Here is a 27,414-nt window from a genome sequence, read left to right on the forward strand (position 1 = left end):
TCTCCTTTCTCTTGCTCTGCCCCTACCTTGCTTGCTCTCTCTCTCAAATAAATAAATAAACTTAATTAAAAATTTTAAAAATAAAGCTCTAATTCAAGTGCAGACCCAAATCTTGTCTACTCCTGGTTCCCACAGCATCCCTGAAATGGCCTATAGGAACTTCTCTAAATACTAAGAGTTAAATGGAAATAACCACAGACAATGCAAAAGGCTTGCAGGTAGAATGCTTTTGGAGTCTTTAATCGTTGGGCTCTAGCCCTGAAGGGCTGGGACAGCTTCGCAGGCCCATCCCTGGGGTTTCCCCTGGCAACTCTCTGCCCATTTCTGGGGAGTGGCATCCTTTCTTTTCTCCACACTCATCTATGGTCTCCTAACAGCCCGTATCCTTCCTGGCTGAGACCCCGTCCAAGCCATCTGCCAGTCTGGGGCCTCCCTTGGTGGGAAGAGCTCAACCCACTGGCAGAACTGGGAGGGCTGAGATGGAGCGTGTCTTCCCCTTTCCTATCTTGGTGGTCCCTCTGCCTAGCCCACTAAGGAGGGAATTCTTTCCGCATACACAGGGAGGGCCCCACATGCCATTTTATGGGCTCACAGAATGCCAGTGGCCACAGCAGTTGTTAGGTAACAAGAGAAAGCAAACGTTACTGAAAACCACAATTGCCTTCTCTGGAAGGTGGAGCCTGGGAAAGGCAATAAACCAGTCTCAGGCTTCCACTGCTCTTGGAGAAGATGGTCCATCATTACTCAACTGAATACTCTGACGGTTTTGAATGTTCGAAGATGGAGCTGGAATCCGGCCCAGGCATAGGAGCTGGAGAGAACTAATTGCCCAGGGCAATTTAAAGAGGGCCTTTGTTTATTTGTTTGTGCTTTGAGTCTTGGAAGCTGAGGAAGATGGAGGGGAGCCCAGAGAAGGACGGGAGCCGGCAGTCTATGGAGGCTTGGTGGGAGAGGCCCTCGGAGCGGGTGCTCACCAGCAGTCCACAGGGTTTTGCCGGGTTCTCCACTGGGTGGTGGGGGGAGAGATACAGTTCCCATGACAGCAAACCTCCAACCAAAGTGTGGCTACTCACTTTGTTTCGCCTGGGGTTGGGTGGACCGGGCTTATGTCCCATGACTGGGTCAGTGAAGGAAGAGCTACCAGAGGCAGAGAGGAGGACATTTCAGAAGAGGCAGGAAATTAGAGTGAAAGGGAGGACATCTGCTTCCCCATCCCCGAAGAGGCAGGACCTTGGGGACAGCCCTCCCTAGCCAGCTCCTGAGAGGCAGCAGAGGGGAGGACTGGGGCACATACAGTATGGCCAAGTCACCTGGGTTTGGCTCCTGGCTCTGTGTCTCCCTGGCTTTTTGCTCTTGAGCAGGTTGCCTGAGTTTCCCCTCCTGAAAACTGGGGACAACAGCAGTATCCACCCTGCAGGGGCGTGGTGAGGATGAAAGGTAAGCTTTGTCACCCGGAGCCTGGCACATAGGAGCCAGAGAAGCCCTAGCTGATGCCCGCTTACACCTGTAATCGGACTCCCCACAGACAGTAATCTGAGCCCTGTTCTTCTGTCCCTTCTCCTGGCGCCTCGACCCCACTGCACAGACTCAAACACATGTTTTCTGATCATAATATAAATTACCTCCCAGAGAAACCAGTGTCATAGTCAGGGATGCTGGTGCACTCCCTGAACGCCAGGCTGTGCCCGGGGTGCTCTCCCTGCTTTGAGTCCTTGTCTCTAGGCCAAGTGGACTGTGCCGGAAACTCTCAATCCCAAGTTTTGCTACAGCCCTAGAGAGACCCTCAAGGTCTCAGAGACTTTGTCCAGAGAGGAAGGCATTGAATATTCATGGAGAATGAGTAGGTGTCAACTCAGACATAAGAGGAAAATGTGCCTACAGGGAAAACCGATGAGGATGAATGGGGGCCAGATGGGCACGGGCTTTGCGGGGGAGGGAGGGTGAGGAATGCTGTCTGCTGGGAGGCCACATATTTCTACATAGTTGCTGATGCTAAAATACCCTAGAAACACGCTAGCAACTGGACAAGGTTGACCTAGACCCCCTACGGCTAGCCCTGCCTCCTTCCTCCTCCAAAGGATAAATATTTATGTGCAATGGGGAGGCTTTGAAGTCAGGCTTAGTTGACTCTGGGTCTCAGGCACTGTGATAAATGGCCTCTCTTTCCTCCTTGGTTTTTGTACTGACATTGCTTGTTGGTTTGCCCTATTTCTAGTCTCAGTGGAGACTAGAAGTCTCTTCCAAGCAAGAGGCTAACTGTGGGCAGTGAGAATGTGGTCTTTGCCATGTGCCCTTTGACACTTCGTGCCTTGGACTCCTGGTCATCTCTTGACCCTCTTCCTTGCAGGATTCAGAGACTCACAGGCATAGAATGAAGACAGCCAGTAGGCAATGACTTTGGAAGGGAAGGGGAGAGATGACGAGTGAGTAACAGAAACCAGGGCAAGAGAATTCCCCATAAAGGGCAGTAGCCAGAGCACAGGATGAGATCTTGGGTTTGGGGTCCAGATTTGCATGGACTCACCAAGCCACCCCAGACAAGCATGACCTCTCTGGTCATGACTTGATCATCTGGAGGAAGAGGACATGAGGCCAGATAGGTCATCTCTGAGGGCCTTTCCAACTCTGACCTTCCCCAAGTCCATGAGAACATGAAGTGCTAGCACTGTGGTCCACAGAAACCCCTCAGAGACTGCCCCAGTTCTCCCAAGGTGGTTGCTATTCTGCTCATGGTTACATCCAGTGACCCCAGTCTCTGCATTTATGCCGATCTAGAGGACCCAGTACAGTCCCTTCCTCCTGAACGAATTCTGGAGTCTGAATGTCCTTGACAGTGTCCAGAGGGAAGGTTTGGCTGTTGCTTCCCTTGTGACCAAATAATCTCTCTCCAGGAGAAAATGTCACTGTGGGTTATCAGGTGATAGGAGCGACAAGACCAGTGCATATGCTCTGTGCGGCAAGATGGGGGAAGCGCAGAAAGTGCTCCAGTGTTAGCGGAATAGATTTTGGTTGATGCATGAGCTCGCTGCCTAATGATTTCCCATTCATTCTCGTGTAAGGCAAAGATTAGATATTTATACTATTGAGATGCGCAGCATACTAATGAAGTGCACAAGGGGCTGTGGCAGGGCAGGGGTGAAGCCGCGAGCAGAGGAGGGAGGCAGAGCAAGGCTCCAGTCCAGTTGCCAGTGGGAGCTGGGCTCTGCAGGAAGTGGAGTGGGCAGTGGGGCTGTCTGGATGCTAGGAATTTATCAAGGGTGAGCTCCACCGTTCTGAGCCTCTGGCAGCCTCTTAAGGCCGTATCCTCTGAAGCCTCGGGGAAGGCTCTCTTACCAAGAGAGAACACCCAAGGCCAGTGAAGCGGTTATTGAGCAACTCTGCTTACAGCCAGGTCAGGGCCCTGTCTGGACCAATTAGCTTTGTTTCGCAGCACCACAGGGGAAACCTTCAACCCCATGTACCCGAGAACGTCTCCTGGTCCCAGCTGGCTCAAGTGAGGGGGTGTGGAAGGGGCAGTGCGCGCCCAGCACCTCTGCTGGAAGAACTCACAGACCTGGAGCACTGACGGGCATGCAGGGGCCCTGCTGCTGCTCTGGGAGTGTGTGCCGTCTCCCCAGCATGCTGCCTGTGCAATGGAGCTCGGACCCCACGCCCCACCTCTTCTCCTGGCTGGGCTCCTGATGGATTTTCAGCAGTCCTTGTCTAGGAAAGCCTCGGCCCTATTGGCCTCAGAAGTGTGGGGGTAAATGAACATTAGCAGTCCCAGGGAGCAGCATTCAAACAAGGGAGCCTTGCAGCCCCTCTCGACCTGGGTGACCTCTGACCCAGGCACAGGTCAGGCAGCCTGGAGGGCTCACTTGGGGCCCTGGCCGCTGAAAACAGCGAGCAGGGATGACGGGCTTCATACATTATTCAGAGCATCTCCGGCAGAACGGCTTGGGGAGCAGTCTTCGCGGTTTGGGCAGGCAGCCCAGGCCGAGGCTTGCTCCCTCATACTTCCCGTGCCTTCTCTGTGACCCCAAATTGCCCCATGGGCCTCTTTTCGGAAACTCTCCCTCTCTGCTTCTAGCCTGGCTTCGTCCTGCCTGCAAGAGTCCAGACACCTGGGAATTTAAGGCAGAATTCTAGGGATACTGAGCCTTTGTCGCAAACTCCTGATGGAGTGTTTTATTTTGGCCCGAGTTGCCCTGAATGGGCTGACGCCTCTCACCCCGCCCACCATCCCAGCCTGGCCTTCCCCAAGGCATGACCCATGCCTGGAGCCAGCCTGACGACACACTGCCAAACCTTCTTAGTCCTTTAAATCACATTGGGAGGGCCAGTCGCTCTGGAAAATTCCCCTAAAATGGTACATCCCATGTCCCAATCTTCCACACGTGACCTCTTCCCCAGGTGGGCCCTTGTCACGTGATGTTGGGAAAAACGGGCAGGCCTCAGCGTGTCTCTTACTGGGCCCACCTGATACCGTTGGTCTTTCCCTCTCATCCTGAAAACACTTTCTCTGTTTCCCAGGGTACCACTCTTCCCCGCTTTTCCTCCTACCTCACTGGCCCTTAGGGGTCCGTCATCTTTGCTGATTTTTCCTCCCAGTCCCCACAACGAGAGAGGACAGTCCCAAGGCTCAGTCTAAATGTGGGTCTCTAAACGTGGGATCGCAACTAGTCTCATGGCTTTTAATGCCATTTATATGCATTACATTTATTTTTTTTAATTAATTAATTAATTTTGAGAGAGAGAGACAGCAGGAGAGGGGTAGAGAGAGAGGGAGGGAAAGAATCTCAAGCAGGCTCTGTGCTGTCAGTGCAGAGCCTGACATGGGGCTTGATCCATGAACTGTGGGATCATGACCTGAGCCCGAAATTAAGAGTCCGAAACTCAACCGACTGAGCCACTCAGGTGCCCCTACATTTATTTCTTTAGCCAAGACCTCTCTCTGGACCCTAGGCTCTATACCCAAGTTCCTATCCAACAACTCCATTTGGATGTCCCAGAAGTATCTGGGACATATATCTGGGAATATAATGTGTGCAAATCTGAGCCTCTGATCTTCTCTCCAAATGGATCCTTCCTCCAGGATTCCCCAACTCTGTGAATGGTGAGTCCCTCCCGAGCTGCTCAAGCTGAAAACCTTGATTCTTCTCTTTCCCCATACCCCAAACCCTATGCCCAATCTGCCAGCAAATACTGCCTGCCAGTTCCGCTTTTACAATATATGCAGAGTCAAGCCAGGTCTTAGGTCTCCACCATTCTTGCGCAAGCCACCGCTGTCTCTTTTTTACGGCAATGGCCTCCCCACTGATTTCTCTGTCTTTGCCCTGGTTGTATAGTCTGAGCCTGACCTGCCAGCCACAGGGATAGTTAAAAATGTGTGACTGTGGAGCCCCATTAAGCTTTCCCACCCCTTTACTCCTCTCCTTTCATCTTTTGCTCCACGCCCTCCCCGCCCACTTCTGCTTCAGCCACACTGGCCCCCTGACTGCTCTATGACCAAGCCAGGCGCCCTCCCATCTCAGGTTCCTTGCATTTGCTTTGCTCTCTGCCTGGACCTCTCTTCTTCCAGATATCTGCATGGCTCTCTCCTGGTCATCGTTCGGATCTACTCAGAGGGCACCTCTCGGGGAGGTCTCTCCTGACCAGCCTGTCCCCCCCACTTCCCCCACCCACAATCCTTTCTTCAGACCACCCTCCCCACCATACTTCCCTGCTTTGCTTTCTCCACACTATCCTTCTGACGTACTGTTTGCCTCACCAACCCATTTGTGTCCCCCAACCCGAGTGTAATCACCTTGAGAGCAAGGACTTTGTTTAGCAGTGCAGCCCCAGGGCCCTGGACCACGCTCGGTGCCTCATGCACAGTGGGGACAGATCCCTGCCCGACTGTCCTTCCCCTTGCTTCCTCAGTCCTCTTCTCTCTTGGGTCTCCTCCTGATTCCTGCCCTTTGCTGGCCTCCTCCTCTGTGACTGTGGGTGTCCCCAAAGCTCAGCTTTTGCTCCCAACTTCTGCCGACTGTACCCTCATCCCAATCACCCGCCCTCCATAATCACTTCAAACTATTGTGTTCTTTTGATTACATCGACTTGCTCTGACACCTTCCATCACTCAGCAAGTGATAAGTTCCTTGAAAGCAAGGCCTCTATTTGCCCTTTCAGTTGTTCTTGGACCCACATAAGTTCTGTGAGGGATCCCTGAAGGTACCTAGAGCAGATGAAGATTCATCATGCTTCCCTCTTGTCCCGCCCACCTTCCAGCCGGGATGGCCCCGTGGGCCTGAGATCCAAGGTGCGAGCTGCATCGAACGGCTGGTCAATGAGCCTTGGGGAGGCTTCATCCCACAGTGATTTAATGAGTCACTGTGGATCAATTTCGCTGATTCTTTAGCTCTACTTGAAAAGGCCTTTTGTGGCTACCCTTGGATCTCATTTGACTTGAGTACTTGGGCGTGAGAAGGGGATACAACTGAACTCTTTTCTGGCGAGAGGCAACTGCATTCCAGGAGGCGAGCCTTCCTCAACATGCTGGGTTAGTGAGGACCTGCACGTCCCTTGGGATGGCAGAGCTGCCTCCCCCGTCAGACTATGAGGCTTTGAGGACAGGACTGGAGTTTAAGTCATCGAATTCCCAATGCTAAGCTGGTGCCTGGTACATAGTTAATTACACAAGTAGTCTGGCACGAAGGGAAAAAAAAAAAAAAAAACAAACAGCAATCTGATGTGAGAGAAGTTCTTTCTGGATCCTTCCCCCAATCTGGAGAAAATAAAGAAACACACTCCCCTACCTCTGTTACCCCCACTTTTTAGCACGCCCTACCCTCACTGCCATCAAGGCCTAGCCTAAAACTCTCCTTTTCTGACTCTGATTTCTCTTCTCCACTTCTCCGCAACATTTTTGCACAGGGCTTGTAGTAGAGCATAGTTTTATTGCAAGTGTCCTGAACTTGTCTGTCCCCAAGCATGTGCCGTGTGTGCAAGGGGGCTGAAGGGCCACTGGGTTTGCTCTAAGGTGCCCATTAGCCTGGGCACTCCGAGGCGAAGGGCTCTTTCTCTGCCACCCTTTCCACAGCCAGGTCAAGCTTCTACACCCAACAACTGCTCGGTGATGTAACTGACCACACACATTTGAAGCTCCATAAATGTTGGTTGAACAAAAGAGCCGTGAATGTCAGGCCACTTCCCACAGGAAGAATCCTGGGGAGATGGTAAAGGAGTCCCAGTGTCAGCACAAAAGCCGCCCCCTGGAATGAGAGGAAGGAGAGAACTTAACCAGGGCAAGGAGAAAACAAAGCTCTCTTCCAGATCCCTTGATGAGCTACACAATCTCAAGATCTGTCTTCTGCCCCAGGGAGCAATGTAATCCTGCTCCGCTCCAGCTGTGCAAGGAACACAGGCTTGGTTGAAGATCCCGATCTGAATCTTGGCTGGTTACCACCTTCTCTCCGGGTGATGCTGGTAAGTCACTTAACCTGATCCTTCATTTCTTTGTTTACAAAAAGGGGATAATAAGTCTTGTGGTGAGGATAAAATGTGATAAAGTTGTTTGTGCTCTAGGCCCCTGGTAGGAGCTCAAGTCAAGGGCCACCCCCCACCCCCCACCCCGGTAAACCGGGACGTGAAAGGAGGTGGATGAGGAGGGAGCTAAGTCCCCTCCACGGACTGTGCCTCGTGGGAAAAGGAGGAAGACAGCTTGTTGGTGGGGAGTGGGGCTTCCTTGTGGCAGGAGCCCCCTGGAGGAAAGACGTCTCCCAGGGGCTTGAAGAGAGGACTGACTCTTACTGACACTTCAGGGAGGAGAATTTGTCTGGAAATTCTGCCCAGTGGCCTGTTAACCTGAGCTTGAGGCCTCTCCTACGGGCACACTCCCAGGGACTGGGTAACTCTGCTCTGAAAGCAAGAGAGCCCCACACTTCTCAGTAAGACCAGCCAAGAATCTCAGAATCTCAGAAATTTGAAGCTGGTTTAACACTGAGTTAACTGCAGCTCAGAGGGGACAAGTCACTTTTCCAAGATCACACAGAACACATATGGCACGGCTAAGACAAGAAATAAGAATGAGAATAACCAACAATCTGTCAGAATAGGCGGTCTGGACCCAAGTAGGGGGTCAGGTTTGAGAGTGGTACAGTGACCCACAGGCTGAGCTAGAAGGGAAGTCACTGTGACAATGGGGCTTAGGGGCTCTGTGACAGTGTTGACCTAGGCATCTCAGGTATGTTTACTTTTTTTGAAATGTTAATTTATTTATTTTGAGAGAGAGAGAGAGAGCATGTACATGCACGCTCAAGTGGGGGAGGGGCAGAGAGAGAAGGGGAGAGAGAATCCCAAGCAGGCTCTGCGCTGTCAGCACAGAGCCCAACGCAGGGCTCAAACTCACCAAACGGTGAGATGGTGACCTGAGCTTAAATCAAGAAACTGACTGAGCCACCCAGGCGCCCCGACTTTTCTACATAAATATCGCTACAGGCGATCTACCTACCAGTATTATCCCGGTGTTGCTGATGTGGAAACCAAGGCACAATTTAGGTAAAGTCCCTGAGGTCTCAAAGCCAGAAAGAGCAGAAGCAAGAATACAACCCAGGTCTGTTTGGCACCAAAGCCCGAGCTCACTCTGTACAGCCCTGCTCATTCCCAGGCTGGAGACTGTTCTGCCACATATGGCCTCTCTTCCTCCCCGCAGACTCTGAGCCCAGGGTCCCTGAGAGCACACCATCACCCCAAACAACCGTCACCCATGCGCACACACACCCAGACCTGCTCTCTCCGGCCTGTCAGGGACCTGGTAAGGCAGGAAGATGGCTGAGTCCGTTAATGCCACCAAGCACAACACATATTTATGGCCCCAATTACAGGCTTCACCTTCCCCCGCCACCAAGGAGCAGAAATAGCGACAGAACAGTTGTGTGCAGTGGGGTCTGAGGCCTCTGTAGCAATAACTACAAGATTACAGGGATGTTAGCAAACCCGGGTGACGGCGGCTCTATTATAATGATAAATCTACAGCTTTATATAGAAATAATGAGACTGGGGTAGAAGGTGGGGGAGGGAAGGGCAGAGGGATTTCAGCCAATCAAAGTTCTAGGTGGAGGGAAACCGGCAAGCCGCTGGGAACGCCCAGGAGACCACCAGGGGCGCTTAGTCAAGCCAGGCAGGAGTGGGGGGCAGCAAGAGCGTGGGGGGGGGGGGGGGGGGGGAGAGACCCCTGCCTGGGGCTGGAGTGGATTTAATGAACTTCCACGATTTCCTTCCCCCTCTGAGCTCCTCGATTCAGTGGAACAGAAGAGGCCTCCAATGACTCTGGCACGTCCGGGTTGCTGGCTTCTCACTCTCCAGCCTGGCGAGGTGTGTGCAACCTCCATTGCTCCCAAGCTTCCCTCCAGAACAACGTGGGGGCGGTGAGGCAAATGTCCCTTGTGGCTTAAGATGTGCAATGAACATCTAGATTCCCCAGAAGTACACCTCCCTTTCACTAGCCTGGAAACTTCTTATTTCAGCGGTTGTGAGAAAACAGTAGGAATGTTCCAGGCTTTGCTACTTCACACCAACTTGGGCTGGAGCCAAAACGAGGGACACACCTGCCAGGGCTGAATGTGATACCCCAATGCAAGTGTTCTACCTGCCAGGGCTGAATGTGATACCCCAATGCAAGTGTAAGGACCAGCAAGGAGACAGCATTCACAGACTCACGCAACCTCAGAACAGTCTCCTAAACCCCGATTCTCACAGTGCCTGTCCTCCCTAACCCGCGGGTCACTGACCCCCCACTTCAGTCCAGACCCTCTGATCCAACAGGTTAATCAACTTGCCGCTCCAGACACAAACCGTCTCCCTGAACCATACCTCTGAAGGGCTGGACAGGCTGCCTCTGTCCCCACCAAGCCCGGCTCTAACCCAGTTTTCAAAATACTATTTGCCCTTCTCCAGGAAGCCTTCCCAGATTAACCATACCCGATTCCCATTGCTTCTTCAAGAATCCTTTCTTGGTGGGTGTACCAGTATATAGTTTTGATGGAATTAACTAAACCACTGGTCATTCAACAAGAAAGTGCTGATTCTCACGTTTGCAGAAAATGACACACTCAGCCCTGAGGAAAAATACAAGAGAAAGTCAAATGTGGGACAAAAGGTATTCCTGAGCCATGCGGAGGACTTTGCAAGACTGAATATGATTCGGGACATATCTAGAGGAGCAATTTTGGTAGGAGCGGAAGGACTCAGAGAACTTTGGAAGGGGGATTGGTCTGGGCCAGGCAGAGCAGTGGGGAAAGGCCTGCCTGACAGTGGGAACCTTGTGAGCAAATGCAGGACGCAGGAATGTTAGCACGCGCAGGGGAGCAGCCTGCAGGGCAGAGGTGCTGCCAGAGTTCTGAGCAGAGCAGGGCCTGAACGCCGCTCTAGGAATGGAATCCAGCACGCAGGGGACATGGGAGTCCCTGTGCTCATCTGTACCGCCCCCACCACGCTGGCTGCAGGATTTCACATGCACTCAGCACTCATTCACAGTGACTATGACTTGTGCCTCTCTGGCCCCCAAATAATTACAATTTCAGAGTCAGCTCCAAAAAACAGGTAAAAGCACCAACCTTCTTACTTCTTACTTCCCTTTCCTCACCCTCCAGGAGGATGAGCCTACTCTCGAACGCCGGCCCACGGGAGGGGCTGTGGATTGGAGGGCCCCAAGGGCCTCCTGTTGGCAGAACATCAGCTCAGACCGCAAGCAGGACAGGGTGTGTGAGTCCAGGCACCTTCAGAAACTCCCGCGCCCGGCCTCCCTGTGCTCCTGGTGATGATGCAAGCCCTTCTTCAATCAAACTAGACATACTTCCCCTCCCCATCTATCTTCATTCCTCCTTATCCGGGAAATATTCCTGGGCTGTCCCAACCCGCAGTTCCAACTTCACACAGAATACACTCTTCGTTACTTAGCGTTACTAACTGCTGCAGGGACGTCTCTTGTCTCCCTAATTCGATTGTACATTTCCGTGTGGGTCGAAGGGGCTGCCTTCGATCCCAGCCCCACTCACTCCCCAGTGCCTGGCACAGTGTTCTGCTTAGGAAGAGGACTGGACCAGTACTAACTGAGGATGATGACGATGGTGACTATCTACCCAACACCTTTTGGAGGATCTGCCATTTTCTTTCTTTCTTACTTTTTTAAAAAAATTTTTTCAACGTTTATTTATTTTTGAGAGACAGAGATAGAGCACGAGCAGGGGAGGGGCAGAGAGAGAGAAGGAGACACAGAATCTGAAGCAGGCTCCAGGCTCCGAGCTGTCAGCACACAGCCCAATGTGGGGCTCGAACTCACAAATGGTGAGATCATGACCTGAGCTGAAGTCGGATGCTTAACCGACTGAGCCACCCAGGCACCCAATGATCTGCCATTTTCTAAAGCTGGGCCGGGAGAGGAGGGGAGGGGATGAGGGCAAGGATAGCCAGAGAGTTCTAGTGTCTAGGAAGTTAGCTTCCCTATGAGGAGTGGGCTTAAGGCAACAACTGTCTATTCCAGGCCCAGGTCTTGCATCATACCTGGAGCTAAAGCCCAGGAGAGGGAGGGGAGGACCCTGGTAAGAGGCTGAGTCAGGCTCTTGCTTCCCCAGCCACTGGCCCTCACTCCTCCCTCTCTCGGAACCTCTGGGCCTCCACCTCAGCGTGGGAAGGACCACGCTGCTTTTCTCTACCTGTGCAGTCACCATAATGAAGCTGCTGCCTGATGAGACCACAAGGGAAGAGCTGCACCAGATGTAAACTTCATAGTGATTTATAGAGCAGAGCTCTTGGGCTCACCGGCGTGCAGCTGCTGTTCCAGCCCGCCCCGTCTGCCCGGCCCCGCTGCTGGTGCTGCTCTTGGGGATTTCATGAAAGCAAAGGTGGGGGATGCACTGGGGGGTCGGACTGATCTGGTCAGAGTCAGCACCAGCTGGGAGAACAGGGTGTCTCAGAGTCCTTCCCTAGGGCAGAAACGGAGCCCACCAAGCTTCGAACAAATCAACTTTCTTATACTTTTCCCATCAGAGCAGGGCAGATTTTCCTGGCCTCTCTCCTCATAAATTCAACACATAGAGATACTGAGAACTGGCTGTTCAAAGGGAGAGTCTGCAGACCGAGTAGGGTCATCCCTGCCCCAGAGAAACAGTGCAAGAAGTATCCTGGGAGACACTCAACCAGCTAGCACTCAAGACCCAGACGTAAGGCCATTGGTATCTGATGGGTACACTCAACCTGGCTCTTAGCTGCCTGGATGGGCTTAGAGAGAGGCACATCACCCACACTTGTGGGATCTACACTGGGTGGACCAAAGGGCTCTGGATATGCCCTCCTCATTCTCTGTGCCAAACTTGTCCTCCCTCTGAAAAGCCAGCTTGAGCCTCAGCTCCTTGGTTAACTGCAGTTGATTGTGAATAGCTCGGCACACCCGTCCTACGTGTGGACTTGGGTTCCCTTCCAGGCTGGCCTCCGCCATCGCTCACACTGGGCTGGGCAGGCAATGCCTGAGAACAGGGGCTGTGTGGCAGTCACTAGTGTTGGTCACTAAGTTCTCCTCCTGGGCACACAGTAGGACTTCTTTGCCCTGCCCTCCTGAGTTGCCGTGTGTCTTGCTTTGGCTAATGAAATGTGAGTAGAAGTCACATGGATCGCTTCGCCACGGAAGCTTTAAGAAATAGTGCGTGGTTCGCCACCTCCTTTGCTCTGATATGGTTCCTACGGGAGCACACCTCCAAACAGAGCCTCTGTCAGCCTGGACCCCTCAGTCACAAGGTAAAGCAGAAGCCCAGCCGAGCCGCAGAGCGTGTGTAACCTGACCCAGAGCTAAATCTCAGTTGCTTTAAGCTACCAAATCCTAGGATTATTTGTTGCTGCAACATAACGTCGTGCACCCTGATTAATATGCCCTGTTCCTGATTGCCTGTTCCAGGCTTCTCGTACACATGGATGCCCTTGGCAGATGCCGCTGTCTGATTCAGTCTAGAGACATGGCCCAGTCCTTACCCATGATCAGAGAGGTAGATAACCCTACGGGTGGTAGACCTAAGGCCTAGCAGGTAGAGGGAACCGCCCCAGAACGTGTAATCAGAAGCAATGGACAAAAATTGTCTTCCTTGCCAACCCACGTGGGAGCTCAGCTGCCCCCACCCCACCCTGGGACGGAGTGCAAGGACTTCCCCAGGGTGGGCTGAGCCACTGCTCAGTTTCCAGAGTCCCCGCTTCACATCCCGAAGGGCAAAGGCCCGCCTACCTCCAGGGGTGAGGGGGACGGGCACACACCCCACTCAACCCAGCACTAGGAATCCTCCAGAAGCCCAGGAGGCAAGGCTGTACTCACACTGGTGGCATACTGGATGTCCTTCCAGATGGAGGTTTCCCGGGACAGGTCGGAGGCCTCAAAGAGGTTGTCCAGGATGACCTCTCCGATCATATCATGGCGGGAGAAACGGTCGAAGTCGAAGACGCTGAGATGCAGCTTGCGGTCTGCCAGCTCCTCGTAGGGCACGGGGAAGTGGAAGTTCTCGTCGAAGGTGGGGTTCAGGGTCTTGCGGTGCACCCGCGTCTGCAGCTTGCGTTTGCGATCAGGCAGGAGGTAGATCTTGACGTAGGGGTCAGAGCTGCCGCAAAAGTCCTTGGCGGGGAGGTCGAAGGCCCTGAGGATGCGCACGATCAGGGTCTCGCTCTCGTAGTCATAGCGCAGGCTGAAGTTGAGTTTCCCGCAGCTCTTGGCAGCCTCGGACTTGGCATCGTCCCCGTCCACCGATTTCTGCTTGTAGAGTTCGGGCTTGATGCGGCCAATGCTGGTGGGCTGCTCCGCCGCGGGGGGCAGCTCGTTGCCGTAGTCCACGCTGGACACGTGCATCTGCCGTGGCAGGTGGCGCTTGAAGGACGTGTGCCTGGCGGAGGGGGCAGAGATGGCGTGGTCAGGGATCGGGGGCAGGGGGAAGGGCATGCAAGCCGACACCTCCCGCGGCCCTGGCTCATCCTACCCTTTGCAGGGGGCGGGGAGGGGCGGGCCTTTTCCTCCTGCTCGTGGACCCTTTCTCTCTCTGCACACACTTTGTGCCGGTGGCAGTGAGCGTCCCAAGTCTTAGCATGTGTGAGGTACTTGGAATGGGGCCTCCTCGTATATCGTAAGCTCGATACACGCTGCCTTTTGCTGTTATTTTCTTTTCTCTTTTTCCTGCTTGCTGTTTTCTACGTTTCTTTCCTAGCAGATGTGACCCTGGTTCCCCCCTGACACCACGAGATCCCTTAGGAGAAGGACCATCCTTGCTTGCCCTGGTCCTTCGTCATCATCGCCACCACTACCACTGCCACTGTAGTTAACATTTATTGGGCTTTGGAGCCGGACTGCACAGATTGGCTCTGTGAGTGTCTAGCCATGTGACCTTGGTCAGGTCGTTTAACTTCTCTTTGCCACAAAATGAGGATAATAAAAGTAGCAATTGCATAAGATTGCTGTGAGCACGAACTGGATTGATACATACAACAAGTACTTAGAACACAGCCAGGTGTAGAATAAGCCGTCTATCGTCAGCTCTCATGATCACACGGATTCTTTCATCGGCCCCGCACTGCAACCTTATGCGTCCTTAGCCCTACCGTATAGTCGGGAAAAGTGAGGCTTAAGAAAGGTGGGCAACCTGCCCAAGGTCAGATGATAAACTCTGAAAATGTGACCCCCAGCACTTTCATTCCTGGACTCCCATCTGAAGACCAGGTCTCCTTCCCTTCGGCTGGTCGCCTGGGAGCCTGGGGAGACACTGCAGGGACCCGGGAGCCCACCAGAGCCCTAGATAAGTACAATGCCTCATACTACATGCACCACTTCTTTTAAAACTGTTTCTGAATGTTGAAGAGGTGTTTGTCATTATGTGGTGGTGGTGGCTTTTTTTTTTTTTGTTATTGTTCCGTTTTATTCTGTTTTCAGTTAAAGAATGCCGCGTATACAGCTGCTGTCTTGCAGGGGAATCTGTCGAAGGTCACAGAGGAATCCTCATTCTCAAAGTGTTAGGAACCTCTTGTCTCCTCTCCCATGCGCCGCAGACTCTGTGAGGCTTTGCTGGCATATCCCTAGACACACCACGAACTTTTATGCCTCTGGGCCTTTGCATTTTCTCTTCCCTCTGCCCGGCAATCTCGCCTTCGCTCCCAACACCCAGCACCCCCCCACCCACTCACGTCCCAGTGCACACTGCAGAGCACAGCTCCCTGCTTCAAATGTTCCCATTGCCTGCAGCCTTTCCCAGTGCCCACCCCCTAGTCGGTTACCCATCACAGAGCACATCCTCTGCTATAGTGTCCAGTCCAACCATAGGTGTTCTCATTTCCGGTCTCTGCACCCCACAGGCTGGAATCACATCAATGTATTGGATAAGGGAATGTGGAGGCGTGGAGGTTAGGGAAGGGAGACGTCCGCCCTCACCTGGTAGACGATGCTGGCTCTGTGGTCTGTCGCTGCAGCCGCGTGTGACGCATGATGTGCTCCTTGACCGACATCTGCACCTCGGCCGGGATATCTGGGGACGTGTGGCTGATCTTCACGGCCGCCTCTAGGAAGCCCAGGCTGTTGGTGTCCTTCAGCTTGTCCGCCATGTTGCCTCCGGAGCTGGGGCTCTGGGGGGCCTCCGGGGGAGGGCTAGCAGAAGCGGGACTGGAGGCCTCCTTGTTCCTCCAGGGCATCCAGCACAGCTTCCAAAAGAGAAAGAGAAAAACTGCCACCAGGGCCACGCCACACACAATAACTACCACTGCGAGGAGGCTGACAGAGGTGCCTGGGCGCGGCATGAGCCAGGGCAGGGAGGGACAGAGACAGACAGAGGCGGCGGAGAAGCAGGAAGGGGCGGTTGGAGAAGGGGGCACACAGAAGGGACAAAGACGGAAGAAGAGAAAAGAATGGTCATGAGAAAGCTGCCAGCCGGGAGAGGCGGTTTTAGGGCTGACGCTCCACAGTCCACTTTGTGTAGTATCTGCAGCCTGGCGCCCACCTCGGTCTGACGCCCCCCAGCATTGCCCCCTCCCCCACCGCCAGCTTGGGGAGCACCTGCGCTGCCTCCCCTACTGCCTATTGGCATGTGCACGGGGAAGGGAAAGTAATTTAAATAGCAGCCTAAGCAAATGTGCAAATTCGTGAAGCGTTCACATTTGGATGCTGTTTGAATTTCTATTAGAGCTGTTACTATGGCCAGACTTATAGCGGAGTCGTTTTTGGTATACAGCTCTCTCCCTCAACAGGCTGTGCGGCCTTGGGGACCAGAGGCTCGGCCAACTCAATCTCTTCCCTTCCCCCACCCCCATCGAGCCCAGAGCAGGAGCTCAACAGTCGGGAGCTTGAAGCGAATCAGACGGAGCATAACCTCCTTGAGGCCGGGAGTGGGTCTCCTGTTCCTTCTGTACGCTCAACTGTGCACACAGTAGGCTCAATAAATACTTGGGTTAAGTTGGAATTTGACCCACACGGTGTATTTCAAAGCTACATACAAGTGATTCCTGTAACTGTCTTTTCCCATCCCGTAGCTATTTGAGAGCTCTGCTGTAAAACTGGTAATTTGTTTAAGGTGATTTATTTATTTTGAGAGAGAGAGAGAGAGAGCACGGCAAGCAAGAGAAGGGCAGAGAGAGAGAGAGAGAAGAAGAGAGAGAATCCCAAGCAGGGATTCAGCCTGATGCAGGGCTCGAACTCACGAACTGTGAGATCATGACCTGAGCCGAAATCAAGAGTCCGACACTCAACCGACGGAGCCACCCAGGAGCCCCTGTACAACTGGTAATTTTCAATGTCGTGGTTGGTTCTGAGGCAAGCGCTCACTGCGTCGGCCCCAGCCAACCCTGCCTCCAGAAGGATGCCCATCATCCCAGGAGAGCTGTGGGCCATGCCTCCCTCTGGAAGAAATGAAGAAGCAGATCTCTTACTCCTCCTTAAGGAATGACCCTTAGAGCCCAAGGTCTCTTCTCACTCTGACTAGAGAGCTCAGAAGGCTCTGAACCAGTGGCACACTTGGCAGGGTGTGCACAAAGGTCATTTGCGAACTTGTGAACAAGCCAGCCGAGGAGTCTTGCATGGCTTGCGTGGCAACTGAATAGTTGAGCAATTCCACCGCCATCATCATCACATCAAATTTCTGGAAACTCTGGGGGAGGCCAGCTGGCTTGGTCACTAGACCCGTGCTCCTGGCTGGTGGCAACAGGCATTGCCTTTGGAGGGGCATGGCCTTACCTGCACGGCCCCTGCAGGCTTGTGGGTTTGCAGGCTCTGGATTATCCTGGCCCAGTGGCCGAGCAATCTTAGAATCAAAGGTGAGAAATGACCCTAGAAATACTGGGGCCAGGCTGGGCTCTTGCAGACAAGAGCAGTGGTCCAGAGAAGGGACTTGCCTGGGTTCACAGTTCAGACACACAGCCTGGACCAGGGTGCAGATGCCCACCGCCCAGCCTGGGGCTCTTCACACTGTCCCAGGCTGTCTGTCCCTGATTAAACTGTAGGCCATTGTAACTCTGCGTTCTTATATTTGTCTGACTCGTGGCCTAGCACAGAAACGCACGCGAGAATGAATGAGTGAGTGCAAGAATGAATGCTGCATAAAAGGGCTATAATGATCTCTCAACCAGCATTTACTGAGCAACCTGCATGTGTCAGGTGCTAAGCTAAGCTTAGAGTACCGAGATGCCGAGTCCCTCCTGGGGTGGGGGTGGGGGGGGCATCCAGAGTACTCTCATGCACACAGGTACCAGGAAAAGCTGTTGCCCATCCAGAGGGACCTGGGAAGGAAGTGAGAACATCAGCTACCCTCTCTGGGGAGCCGGCACTGCCTCCTGACTCCCCAGATGCAGGGTACTGGCCTGAACCAACTACTACAGCCACCTACCCCAGGCCCCTGCACAGAGACATCGGGGCCTCTCCCTGGCCAAAGGAGCCGGGGTTAGTCCTCCACAGAGAGACTGCCAGGGATCCAGAAAGCTGATTCTAAGTTAGCTTCTAAAGTAAAGGTTTCTAGTGCGCGTGTGTGCGTGCGTCATGAGGGCACAAGAGAAAAAATACCAGATTGTTCTAATATTTATTTATTTATTATCTTAAAAACAATAAATCACAACTGTAATATACAGGTTGATAGTAATAGAAATGATAGCATTTTATTATTGGATTTAGTTTTGAACATTACTATGTCCAAGGTACAAAGTGCTTTTTTATGCATTTGCTCATTGAACAGTCTCCAGTGAAACAGATGTGATTATTACTTTCATTTTGCAGATGAAGAAAGTGAGGCACAGAGGATTAGACTGCCCAGGGTCACACAGCTAGGAAGCCGTAGAATGGAGCTACAGCCCAGATGTGTAGGCAACATGGGAACAAATATACATTGGAGGCATTAAATGAAATAATTTGTGCTGTTATGAGTTCATTACCTAAATGGTTTGGAGACTGTTTCTTTAGGCCTTTATGGCCCTGGGGTTCACCAGGAAAGCTACGGCAGATCCTACGGGTCCTTATTCTGAGTATCCAGCCATCTCTAGACCCCTTCACACCTGTTCTCGGTTACAGCTGTTCTGGAGGCATTCTCTACACTATGAGTCACCTTAAAACAAAAAAAGGTATTTCTAGGGCTTTGCTTCCCTTTGATCATACATCTTACTTGCTCTGGTAATAATTAGAATTTTAATGAGAAAGGGGGAGAAATGGGGGAATCCAGAGAGCATAGAGTGCATTTAAATGTTCAGCCTGACAAAAAACTGAATTCATAAATGAGAAGAGAGGTGGGGGAAGGGGGTGGGCCGAGGGAATCAGTTTTTCCTCCGTGTGGTTGCTATTTTGAATACTTGTGCACGTGACCCCCACTGTAGTTCCCTCGGAGCTGTGATTAAGGCAGGCAGAGGTATGGATTATTGGGAATCAGCACCCAGCACTCAATACAGGTTATGTAAGACCAAGAAGCCCTCCCTCTTCGTGGAGAAGCTCCTTCCAGGATGCCTCGCTGGCAGGACTGACTGCAGGAGAACCGGGTCCTGTTGCTGAGTGGATTCACCCTCACTGGCGATACGAGGTGGTTAGCAAGGCTGGTAAGAGCAGAATTATGCCAGGGCAGGGAGTGACTGAACAGGATTTAGCCCCTGTAAAATCACTATACGTGGCCTTGAGCTCAGCCAGCCGACATATCCTGGTTGAAGGTCCACTGGGGCTGGGAGGCATAGTCTCCTGTATGGTCTAAGGACTGTGCCAAGGCCCAGATCAGCTATGATGTGTGCCTTCCTACCCCAGGCCTGCTGGGGTCAGGCCACCAGGACCTGTTGCTCTGTAGCAAATCGCAGGTGCACAAGCAGCCTTCAAAGCCTTTTTCCTACTCATCTTGTTTGAACCTTGACACTGTGAGGCAGATAGAGTTTTGATGGCAACACAGCCGTCTTTTGAGTCCCGATCCGGTATTCTTCATATTTCATAGCACTATCAGGCACTAGCTTCACGACCAGAGAGAGGCAACCCTCCAGTAAGGGAGGAAGCCCTTACTATAGCACTGAAAATTAGAAAGTACTTCCTAAATCTTTGTATTCTTCCTCTCTCCCTCCTTCCTTCTTTATTTCGTCTTTAGCCTGGAGGGAAAGAATCACGGTCCTGGGGTCAGACTGGGCTCATTCAAAGTCCATCTCCACTGGCTTTAAACCAAGCCACTTAATCTCTCAATGAAGCCTCAATTTCCTCTTCTGTCATATGGGTATAATAATAGCATCTACCTCATAGGGTCATTGTGAAGTTTAAAAGAGATCAGGGGTGGGGCACCTGGGTGGCTTGGTCGGTTAAGCATCCGACTTGGCTCAGGTCATGATCTCACGGTCCGTGGGTTCGAGCCCCGAGTCTCAGGCTCTGTGCTGACAGCTCAGAGCCTGGAGCCTATTTCGGATTCTGTGTCTCCCTCTCTCTCTGCCCCTCCCCTGTTCATGCTCTGTCTCTCTGTCTCAAAAATAAATAAACGTTAAAAAAAATTAAAAAAAAAAAAAAAAGAGAGAGATCAGGGGTGCCTGGGTGGCTCAGTCAGTTAAGCATCCTAACTTCGGCTCAGGTCATGATCTCACGGTAAGTGGGTTCCAGCCCCTCGTCGGGCTCTGTACTGATAGCTCAGAGCCTGGAGCCTGGAGCCTGCTTCAGACTCTGTGTCTCCTGCTCTCTCTGCCCCTCCCCCACTCACACTCTGTCTCTCTCTCTAAAAATAAACATTAAAAAAAAAGAGAGAGAGATCAAAAGTGCCGAGGACAGTGCCTGGAAAGTAGTAAAAAATATAATAAATATTAGCTGTTCTATTAGAATCACCTAATTCTGCCAAGTCTAGCTTTGAATATACCCTAGTTTGGAAAAGTTTCGTTGGCAGAACTGCATGAGGCGTATTCTGCAAGAGATAGCTTTAACTTTATCCTTACAAACTAGGGACGATCTTACTAGCAGAAAGAATATACATATTTCATATATAACTAGATCTCAAGACATAACATGTACTATATTAAAGATCTCACATCTCCAAGTTTTTCTGTCAATACCCATTTGCTTGCTATGTGTCCAGTTTCGTTGTTACTGTCCACTGGTGGGAGATCCAAAGGAGTAAAAAGAAAATCATGGAAGAAAAATCAGCAATTGCAAGAACATGCCATGCTTCTGCAAAGTTTTCTTGGAAATTTGGAAAAGGAAGTCTGGTCCATTACTCAACATTAGGTGTGAAACATCTTTATTCAGGTGTCAGAAGAATCCAGTATTCCATGGGCACCTGGTTTGGGAAATCTGACTGGCCAATTACCCAGCAGCCTCTGGGAGAGCAAGGAGCCGTGGAACTAGGCTTTGGAAACACACCTGGACCTGGCGTGGCACAGGTGCGTGTGGCTTCTAACCGTGGCAGGGAAGCTGACTTCACTGAGGGCTCAGACACTGGGCAGATAGCTTAGGTGAGTGCCAGCACCAGAATATCCACAGAGAGCATTCATCCACATTTCTAACTGTGTGACCCTGAGCAAGTTACTTCACTTTCTCCAAACTTTGGTTTCCTCTTTTATTTGATGGGGATTCTAATTATTCCTACTTTATAGAGTCATTAGGAAGATGAAATAAACTAAGACTTTGAGCATAGTTCCTGGTATATGGTAAATGCTCCCCAAATGTCAAGTATTTTATTTCATGTTTTGCTTTTTGTTTTTCCATGCAGAATGAACCCAAAGCTGGGCCTGCGGAGACAGGGAAGGGGGACACCAGACCACAGGGCAAAGCATCTAAGACACCTCAGGCCCCTCTTCTCTCCAGAGAAGTTAAGATCTCCCTGAAGCCTATGAGGGCAGGAACTGCTTGTCACCTTAAGTGAGACTGTCCAGCAGGGGTAATGGCTCATGGCCTCCCTCTCTCCCTGGAAAATGCTGGGTTATTAATTAGCAACCCAGGGCTTGCTTATCTCTCCTCACTGACACTTCTTTCTCCAAAGACAGAGCCCTGGCGCCCCCTCCCCCTCTCTCCACCCATAGTGTTAAGATTCATCAGCAGTTCTTATAACTTGCTATTGTTCCCATTTTTCTAATGTGTTTCCATGTCAGGAAAACCCATTTTGTAACAGTAACAGGCAGTTTTGCTAACAGACTGTAATTGAAAAGATAAACTGGGGAGAGGAAGCGAAAAGAAAGGACACTTTTCTCTGCTTCCTCCAGAGCTGGAGAAAGCTGGCTTCCGAGCTTGGGGTTGCTGAAATCGTTTGGTGTAAGGGCTGGCCTGTGCAGAGCAGAGGCTGCCTGGGCTGAGGGGGTCTCATTTAGACACAGAAAGAGACATAGACAAATACAACCCAGAGATCAAACAGCAAGAAATGCAGAGACCCAAGAGACTGGAAAGAATAGTGTCACGTCTGGGAATGGAAAAGACTCTCGGCAGAACCATTAATATTAATTAATATTAGTAACCATTAATATTATTAATACATTAATATTAATAATTATTTGTTATTTATTTCTACATGGTTAGCACTGTGCCCCTTACATTCTCTCATTTAATCTTTACAGCCTCCCTAAGATATGAGCATGCACCTCACAAAGATAAAGTAACTCAGTTTAGAGGTATTAACTAAGTAACTTATTCAAGGATACATCACATTAAGCAGAAGAACTGGGATTTAAACCTGGGATTTTCTGATGCCAAAGTCCAAGCTTCTGAGCCAGGCCCCTGAAGGGATTGGGGGCTGAGTGGAAAGCTGGGCAGGGAAGCTGTGGGGGAGAGGGGACAGGCACTTCTTTGTTATAACCAGGAGAGTGTGGGAGGCATTCTCAACTATTTGGCCTGATCCTCTGTACCTGGGTAAAAACCCGGAGACGAGGATTATGAACAACCTCCTCACCCCCCATCTCTTCCTTCTTCCCTGGAAAGTATAGACACTACAGGTTACCCACCAGGCACCAGGCAAATAACCAGTGGCGCCTGGAAACACCTCATCCAGAGATGTAGCAAAGAAATACCTGACAGTGTGTGTGTGTGTGTGTGTGTGTGTGTGTGTTGCAGGAACAGGAGCTATTCTGTTCTAAGGCTTACAGACGTGGTCCATTAATAATAAACTCTTCCGTGGCTTGTAAATTTATTAGGAGAACCTGCTGTAATTAAAATTCAGGGTTAGGGGAGGGGGGGAGCAGAGAACCTGTGCTTCCATTCCTTCTTTCAGAGATCCAGGCTGAACTACCGATGGGGATAATTAGCAGAGTCCAAACAGAGAAGGAATTAACGCTCCTGAAAAAGCTGTGATGAGGAGAGACAATGCCGGGCTAATTATGGCCGCACAAGCTTTATGACTGGGCACCGGCTTCCACCATCATTAGGGGATTCAGAGATAAATCGGAGGCTAATGCGGAGTGCTATAGCTAACAGAGCGTTGGCATTAATTTAGCAATTATTAGTATTATTATTTTGGCAGATGGTAACTGTACCTTTTTGCTTGATTGGTCAGGGCTTGTGGCCCCTCTGAGATGTGTGGAGATCAAGGCTGGGGTGATTGGGGTGGGGACAGACAGAAAGCCAGAAAGAGTCTTTCCCTCTACCCACCCCCCCTCCTGTTTATACCTGCAAGTACTGAGAGGCGAGGTCTGCCTGGGTCCACATGGAGCAAGAAAAACAGATCAACAAAGAGAGAAGGGAAGGATGACACTGTCATATACCTAGAGCGTCCACAGCTGGAAGTCCTGTTCACCTCTGCTTTCAAAGCCCTCTCAGATTAAAGTTCCTAAGTGTGACTCAGTCCTTCAGGGCTCAGAGACCTCTTTTCCTAAGCAGGACCAGCAGGGGTGCTGGCTAGCTCGGGCAGAACTTTCTCGTACCCTGCTTTTTGCACACTCCAGACAGCCTTCCACAGACCCTAAAGAAACCTGGCTAGATACAGATGGCTCAGTCTTAGCCTTAATTTTTTGCAGCCACATTATACCCCCAACTCTGTGGACATGGAGGACAGAGAACATAGTCAGAGGTAGAAGAAAACTTCTAGAACTGTAAATCCAAGCACTCTGCAACTCCTAGATACTTTCCCCTGGTTCTAGAATCTTAAAGCTCAAGACACTCCATAAAATCAGAACATTATCTCAAGGATGTACATTCTAAAGGATTGTACATTGCACCTTTCCTCAAAAAAGGCGAAATCCTCAGAATTTCTTCCTTCCAGCAAGGAGTGAGGGAGTAACTGATTATTTAGTTATAGAAACAGGACTTTCCTGTTTTGATTAAGTGCTATGCATTTAACCTCCCATCACAAGCAGGAGAAATAATAGTATCTGTGCTGCAAAAGACCAACTTAAAATCCAGGTAGCTGAGTCACATAACATCTCCAGTCATTAGAGAAATGAACAAACATTACATACATCTCATGGCCACACATAACCTAGAGAATAACCATTCCTGGCTGCCAGCCTGGAAGGGGCAGGGCAGCTCAGGATCTCCCATCAGGCCCCTGAATTTTTTGGAATACCTCTGAACCTCTGCTTATTACCTCAAATCCAGAACTCTCCCTACCCACACCCAACACTCTGCAATTTGGCCTGTGGAGCAAACTCATTCATCTCCACAAGGCAAATGGCATGAAGAAGGTAGGGAACTGCCTGTCAGTGTCCACCTGAGGCAGGGGTGGGGGTGTGTATTAAGGAAGAAAGTAGACACTTTTCCTTTAGAATTTTTAAAGAAAAATGGAACTTGCTTTTATCTGGGACAGTTTGTGTAGAGGTATTTCCAAGTCATGAAAGCTAAGGAGATCTGATTGAGATTTCCTGTGCAACTCCTAGCACGGACCATATACAGAGAGGGTCCCAGGAAATGACAGCAGAGCCTGAATCTCAATTCTTGAATCTCGGGGTGTTACTAGAGATCCCGTGAGCTAGAGACTTTGAGTGGGAGGATGGCAGGGGAAAACGTACAGAGGTAAAGAGAACTAGGCGTGCTCTAGTCACTTGCATTTTTCACGAAAATACAAATGAAAAGATCCAGCATTTCTCTGACTGTAGAATCTGGACCCAGGCAGTGGCTTTGGGATGCAGGGACTAAGCTAGGAAGTAGGATACCTGGGGGCCTGGTCCTGAGCTGAACAGCATCTCCCCAGACCTTGTGCTCACTTAAACCCCAAGAACTCAAAGCCACTCTCAACCATTTTCTTTTGCTATGACCAAGGGTCTCCTTCTGCCTCATCCTTTCAGCCCCCTAACTTGGCCCCCCAGGGGCTTCCTGAGGCTTGTGACTCAGCAGCCAAAGTTAAAGTACCCCAGGGCTGACAAGTCAAGCTCGCTTTCTCAAGCAGCCTGCAGGGAAGGCACACTGATTCATCTGGGCCTGCTTGCTCACCTTCCTCAACCTTCTCTCACCCTCAGCCTGGCCACAGGTACCTGTCATTCCAGACTGTGGTGTTTCCCTCTGGAGTCAGAACACCAGAACACCTGCATCAGAATGTTTCACACACATACACCCTCCCCACAATGCACACTGCCCCCTGCCCTCTGTGGCATTTCTGCTCTGGACCGACAGGAGAGGGGGGCAGCCTCCACCCCAGGTGGAACTCCACAGGTGTGTTCTCACCTTGAATGATCCCCTTTAGAGTTTGAGGGGTCAGAACCAACATAGAGGGCCCCACTGGAAATGAATTATTGCAGGAAAGGAGGAAGGGACCTGGATAGGCAAGCAGGAAGAGACTCCTTAACTTGGGGAAAATTGTGTATCTGGGGGGTATGGGGAGTTGGGTGGTGTAGATGATGGCACCAGAGAACCAAAATCTAATACTTGCTGGGCCTAATCTATTCGGAGATTCTTAAAGAGGGAGAGTTACCTCTCCAACATCCATCCCTGTACCACCCTCTGAAAGTTCTTCTTTATGTCTAACCTCAGTCCCTTCTGCTGCAGTAATCAACCCATTGATCAAACACTGCCAAGGCCAGAGAGAGCGCTTGCGCGAGAGCAGCGCCCCCTACAACCCCCACAGGGCTGAGATGCGCCCAAGGCTGGGCACAACCCCCTCACACACACAATCCTCCCCTGGGCCACTACCCTCCATCTACTCCTTCTCTCCCTCAGCGGCCCTGTTGCTAACCTAGGACCTACCAAGAGCTCTGACCTTTAACCTCAACTGAAAACAGGGCCCTGAAAGCTGTAGCCTCGGGGAGCTTACCCCACCTGTACCTGCTCCAGGAACCGCCGTTCCAGTCCCCGGCTTCTGGTCCCTTGAGACGCGCCTGGAGACGAAATTCCCGCCTCCCGCGGCCCCTTCCTCCCTTTCCCGCGCTGTTGGTGCGGAACCGCAGGGGCGACCCTCGCTTACCCCTAGGCCCAGCGCCACCGGGGTCAGAGTCCGGGGGACAAGGAGGGGTGGTGTCTGCGGAGCCAAAGGAATCCCGGCGCCACGGTCCCTGCAGGATCTCCCCACCCCCACTCTGCATCCTCTCGAGGCTTCGCACTGCCCCACAGCCCCTCCCCTCCGGAGGGAGGACGACCGGGTGCTCCCTGCCGCCCAGGACCCTCCAGGCGTCGGCATCGGGACAAAGAAGCCCGGCTGCGGCGGGCGAGCGCGGCCGCACGGCGCTGGTGCGGCAAGTAAATACCCGGGCTGGCCGGCCGCCTATCCTCCCGCGGCTCCCGCCGCCAGGGCGCGACACGCCATTCCCGCTGTCGCGACTCCCGAGAGACCCCCGCAGCCGCGCGCGCCGGGCCCGGGCCCCGCGGGGCTCGAGCTCCCGACTCACCGGCTCCGGCGAGCTCGCCTCGGCTCGGGCTCCCGCCTGGGCTCGGCGGCCGCCGGGGGCTGCGTCCAGCGCAGGGTCCGCGCCGTTCGGGCAGGAGGCGCCCGTTTGGCAAAGTCGGCGGGAGGCACCGGCTCGGTCGCGCACCGGCCCCGAGTCCGAGTGAGTCAGAGAGAGACCGAGGGAGCGAGTTATAGGGGCGAGGGTGGGGGAGGATGCCGAGACACCCTCCCCCACCCCGCCCCCCGTCCCCCCCCCCCCCCCCCAGCGGAGACGCAGAAAGCCACTCGCAGCCGGAGAGACGTCCGGACACAAAGACCTCGTGCGGCTCGCAGACCTAAGTTTCTCCCTGAGACCAGGGGGCTCGGACGGGTTCCCCGAGAGAACAGACAAACGGACGCGCAGACCGGCAGACGGACCTTGGGACCCTGACAACCCAAGAGACGAGTTGCTACTTCCTGGTCTCCTACTCGCTCCACAGACCCCTTCCCTGGCAGATAGCCCGCAGGGTGAGCGGAGAGACACCAGGGAAACTGAGGCCCCCGAGGGGCACGGCACCCGAGGAGCGCGGCTTTGCGCTGGAGTCCTGTAGAGTCACACGGGAGGGAGCTCAGGGATCCTCTGCCTCCCGGGTCCCCTTCACGTCTCTCCGCTTGCCCTGTGGGCGGTGGAACGGGGCACAGGCTGAGGCTCATTCCGAATCCAGGATCCTGAGCTGGAGTTCTCTGTCTAGATTAAGGGGCTCCCAGTGCCGGGGCTCTGGGGACAGAGGATGGTCGGGGCGAGAACCCAGGAAGAGAGGGGGGCTCGGGGTTCCCGTTACCTGTGTCGGCCGCGCTCGGACTCCTCTCTGGGGGCTGTAGCTCGAAGCTCCGACAAGTCTCCACGTCCAGCCCGAGAGGGGGCGGCCGGGCCCGGCACAGAGAGGCCAGGACCGCGAGCGCCGCCTGGCACCGAGGCCCCCCGGTCCCCCACACCCCGCTCATGCCCGGGATACCCCGGCTCTCCAAGCAGCCGCCTGAACCCTTGCTGCTGCTGGACTGGGGCGGGGCAAGGCGGCCCCAAGAAGACCCTCCCCGCAGCGGCCCCCTGCGGCTCCGTTCAGCTTTTAATCATTTCCCCGCAGGGTCTCCGCCCCTCACGTGGTATCCCGCGGCAGCTGGCAAGTCTGGCGCCTCGCGGCCGCCCCCTCCACACCCGGGGACAGGTCTGAGTCCCCGCGGGTTCGAG

General features: G+C 52.5%; 1 protein-coding gene across 4 annotated transcripts in view; it reads right to left on the reverse strand.

The window, feature by feature from the left end:
- The window catches only part of SYT6 (synaptotagmin 6), a 59,284-nt gene extending 32,114 nt beyond the window's left edge, over positions 1-27,170 (reverse strand). For 3 of the 4 annotated variants that reach the window (XM_042953514.1, XM_042953516.1, XM_042953515.1), the window contains exons 1-3: positions 27,008-27,170; positions 15,407-15,755; positions 13,316-13,874 (exon numbers count right to left, since the gene is read on the reverse strand). In XM_042953514.1, the coding sequence (XP_042809448.1) occupies positions 13,316-13,874; positions 15,407-15,755; positions 27,008-27,170 (1,071 nt within the window). Of the gene's footprint in view, positions 1-13,315; positions 13,875-15,406; positions 15,756-27,007 lie in introns of those variants that run through there. The other variant, XM_042953517.1, reaches the window with a different exon arrangement.
- Positions 27,171-27,414: the final 244 nt, after the last annotated feature.

Source organism: Panthera leo, chromosome C1 (assembly GCF_018350215.1).
Source record: "Panthera leo isolate Ple1 chromosome C1, P.leo_Ple1_pat1.1, whole genome shotgun sequence".
NCBI classification, from domain to species: domain Eukaryota; kingdom Metazoa; phylum Chordata; class Mammalia; order Carnivora; family Felidae; genus Panthera; species Panthera leo.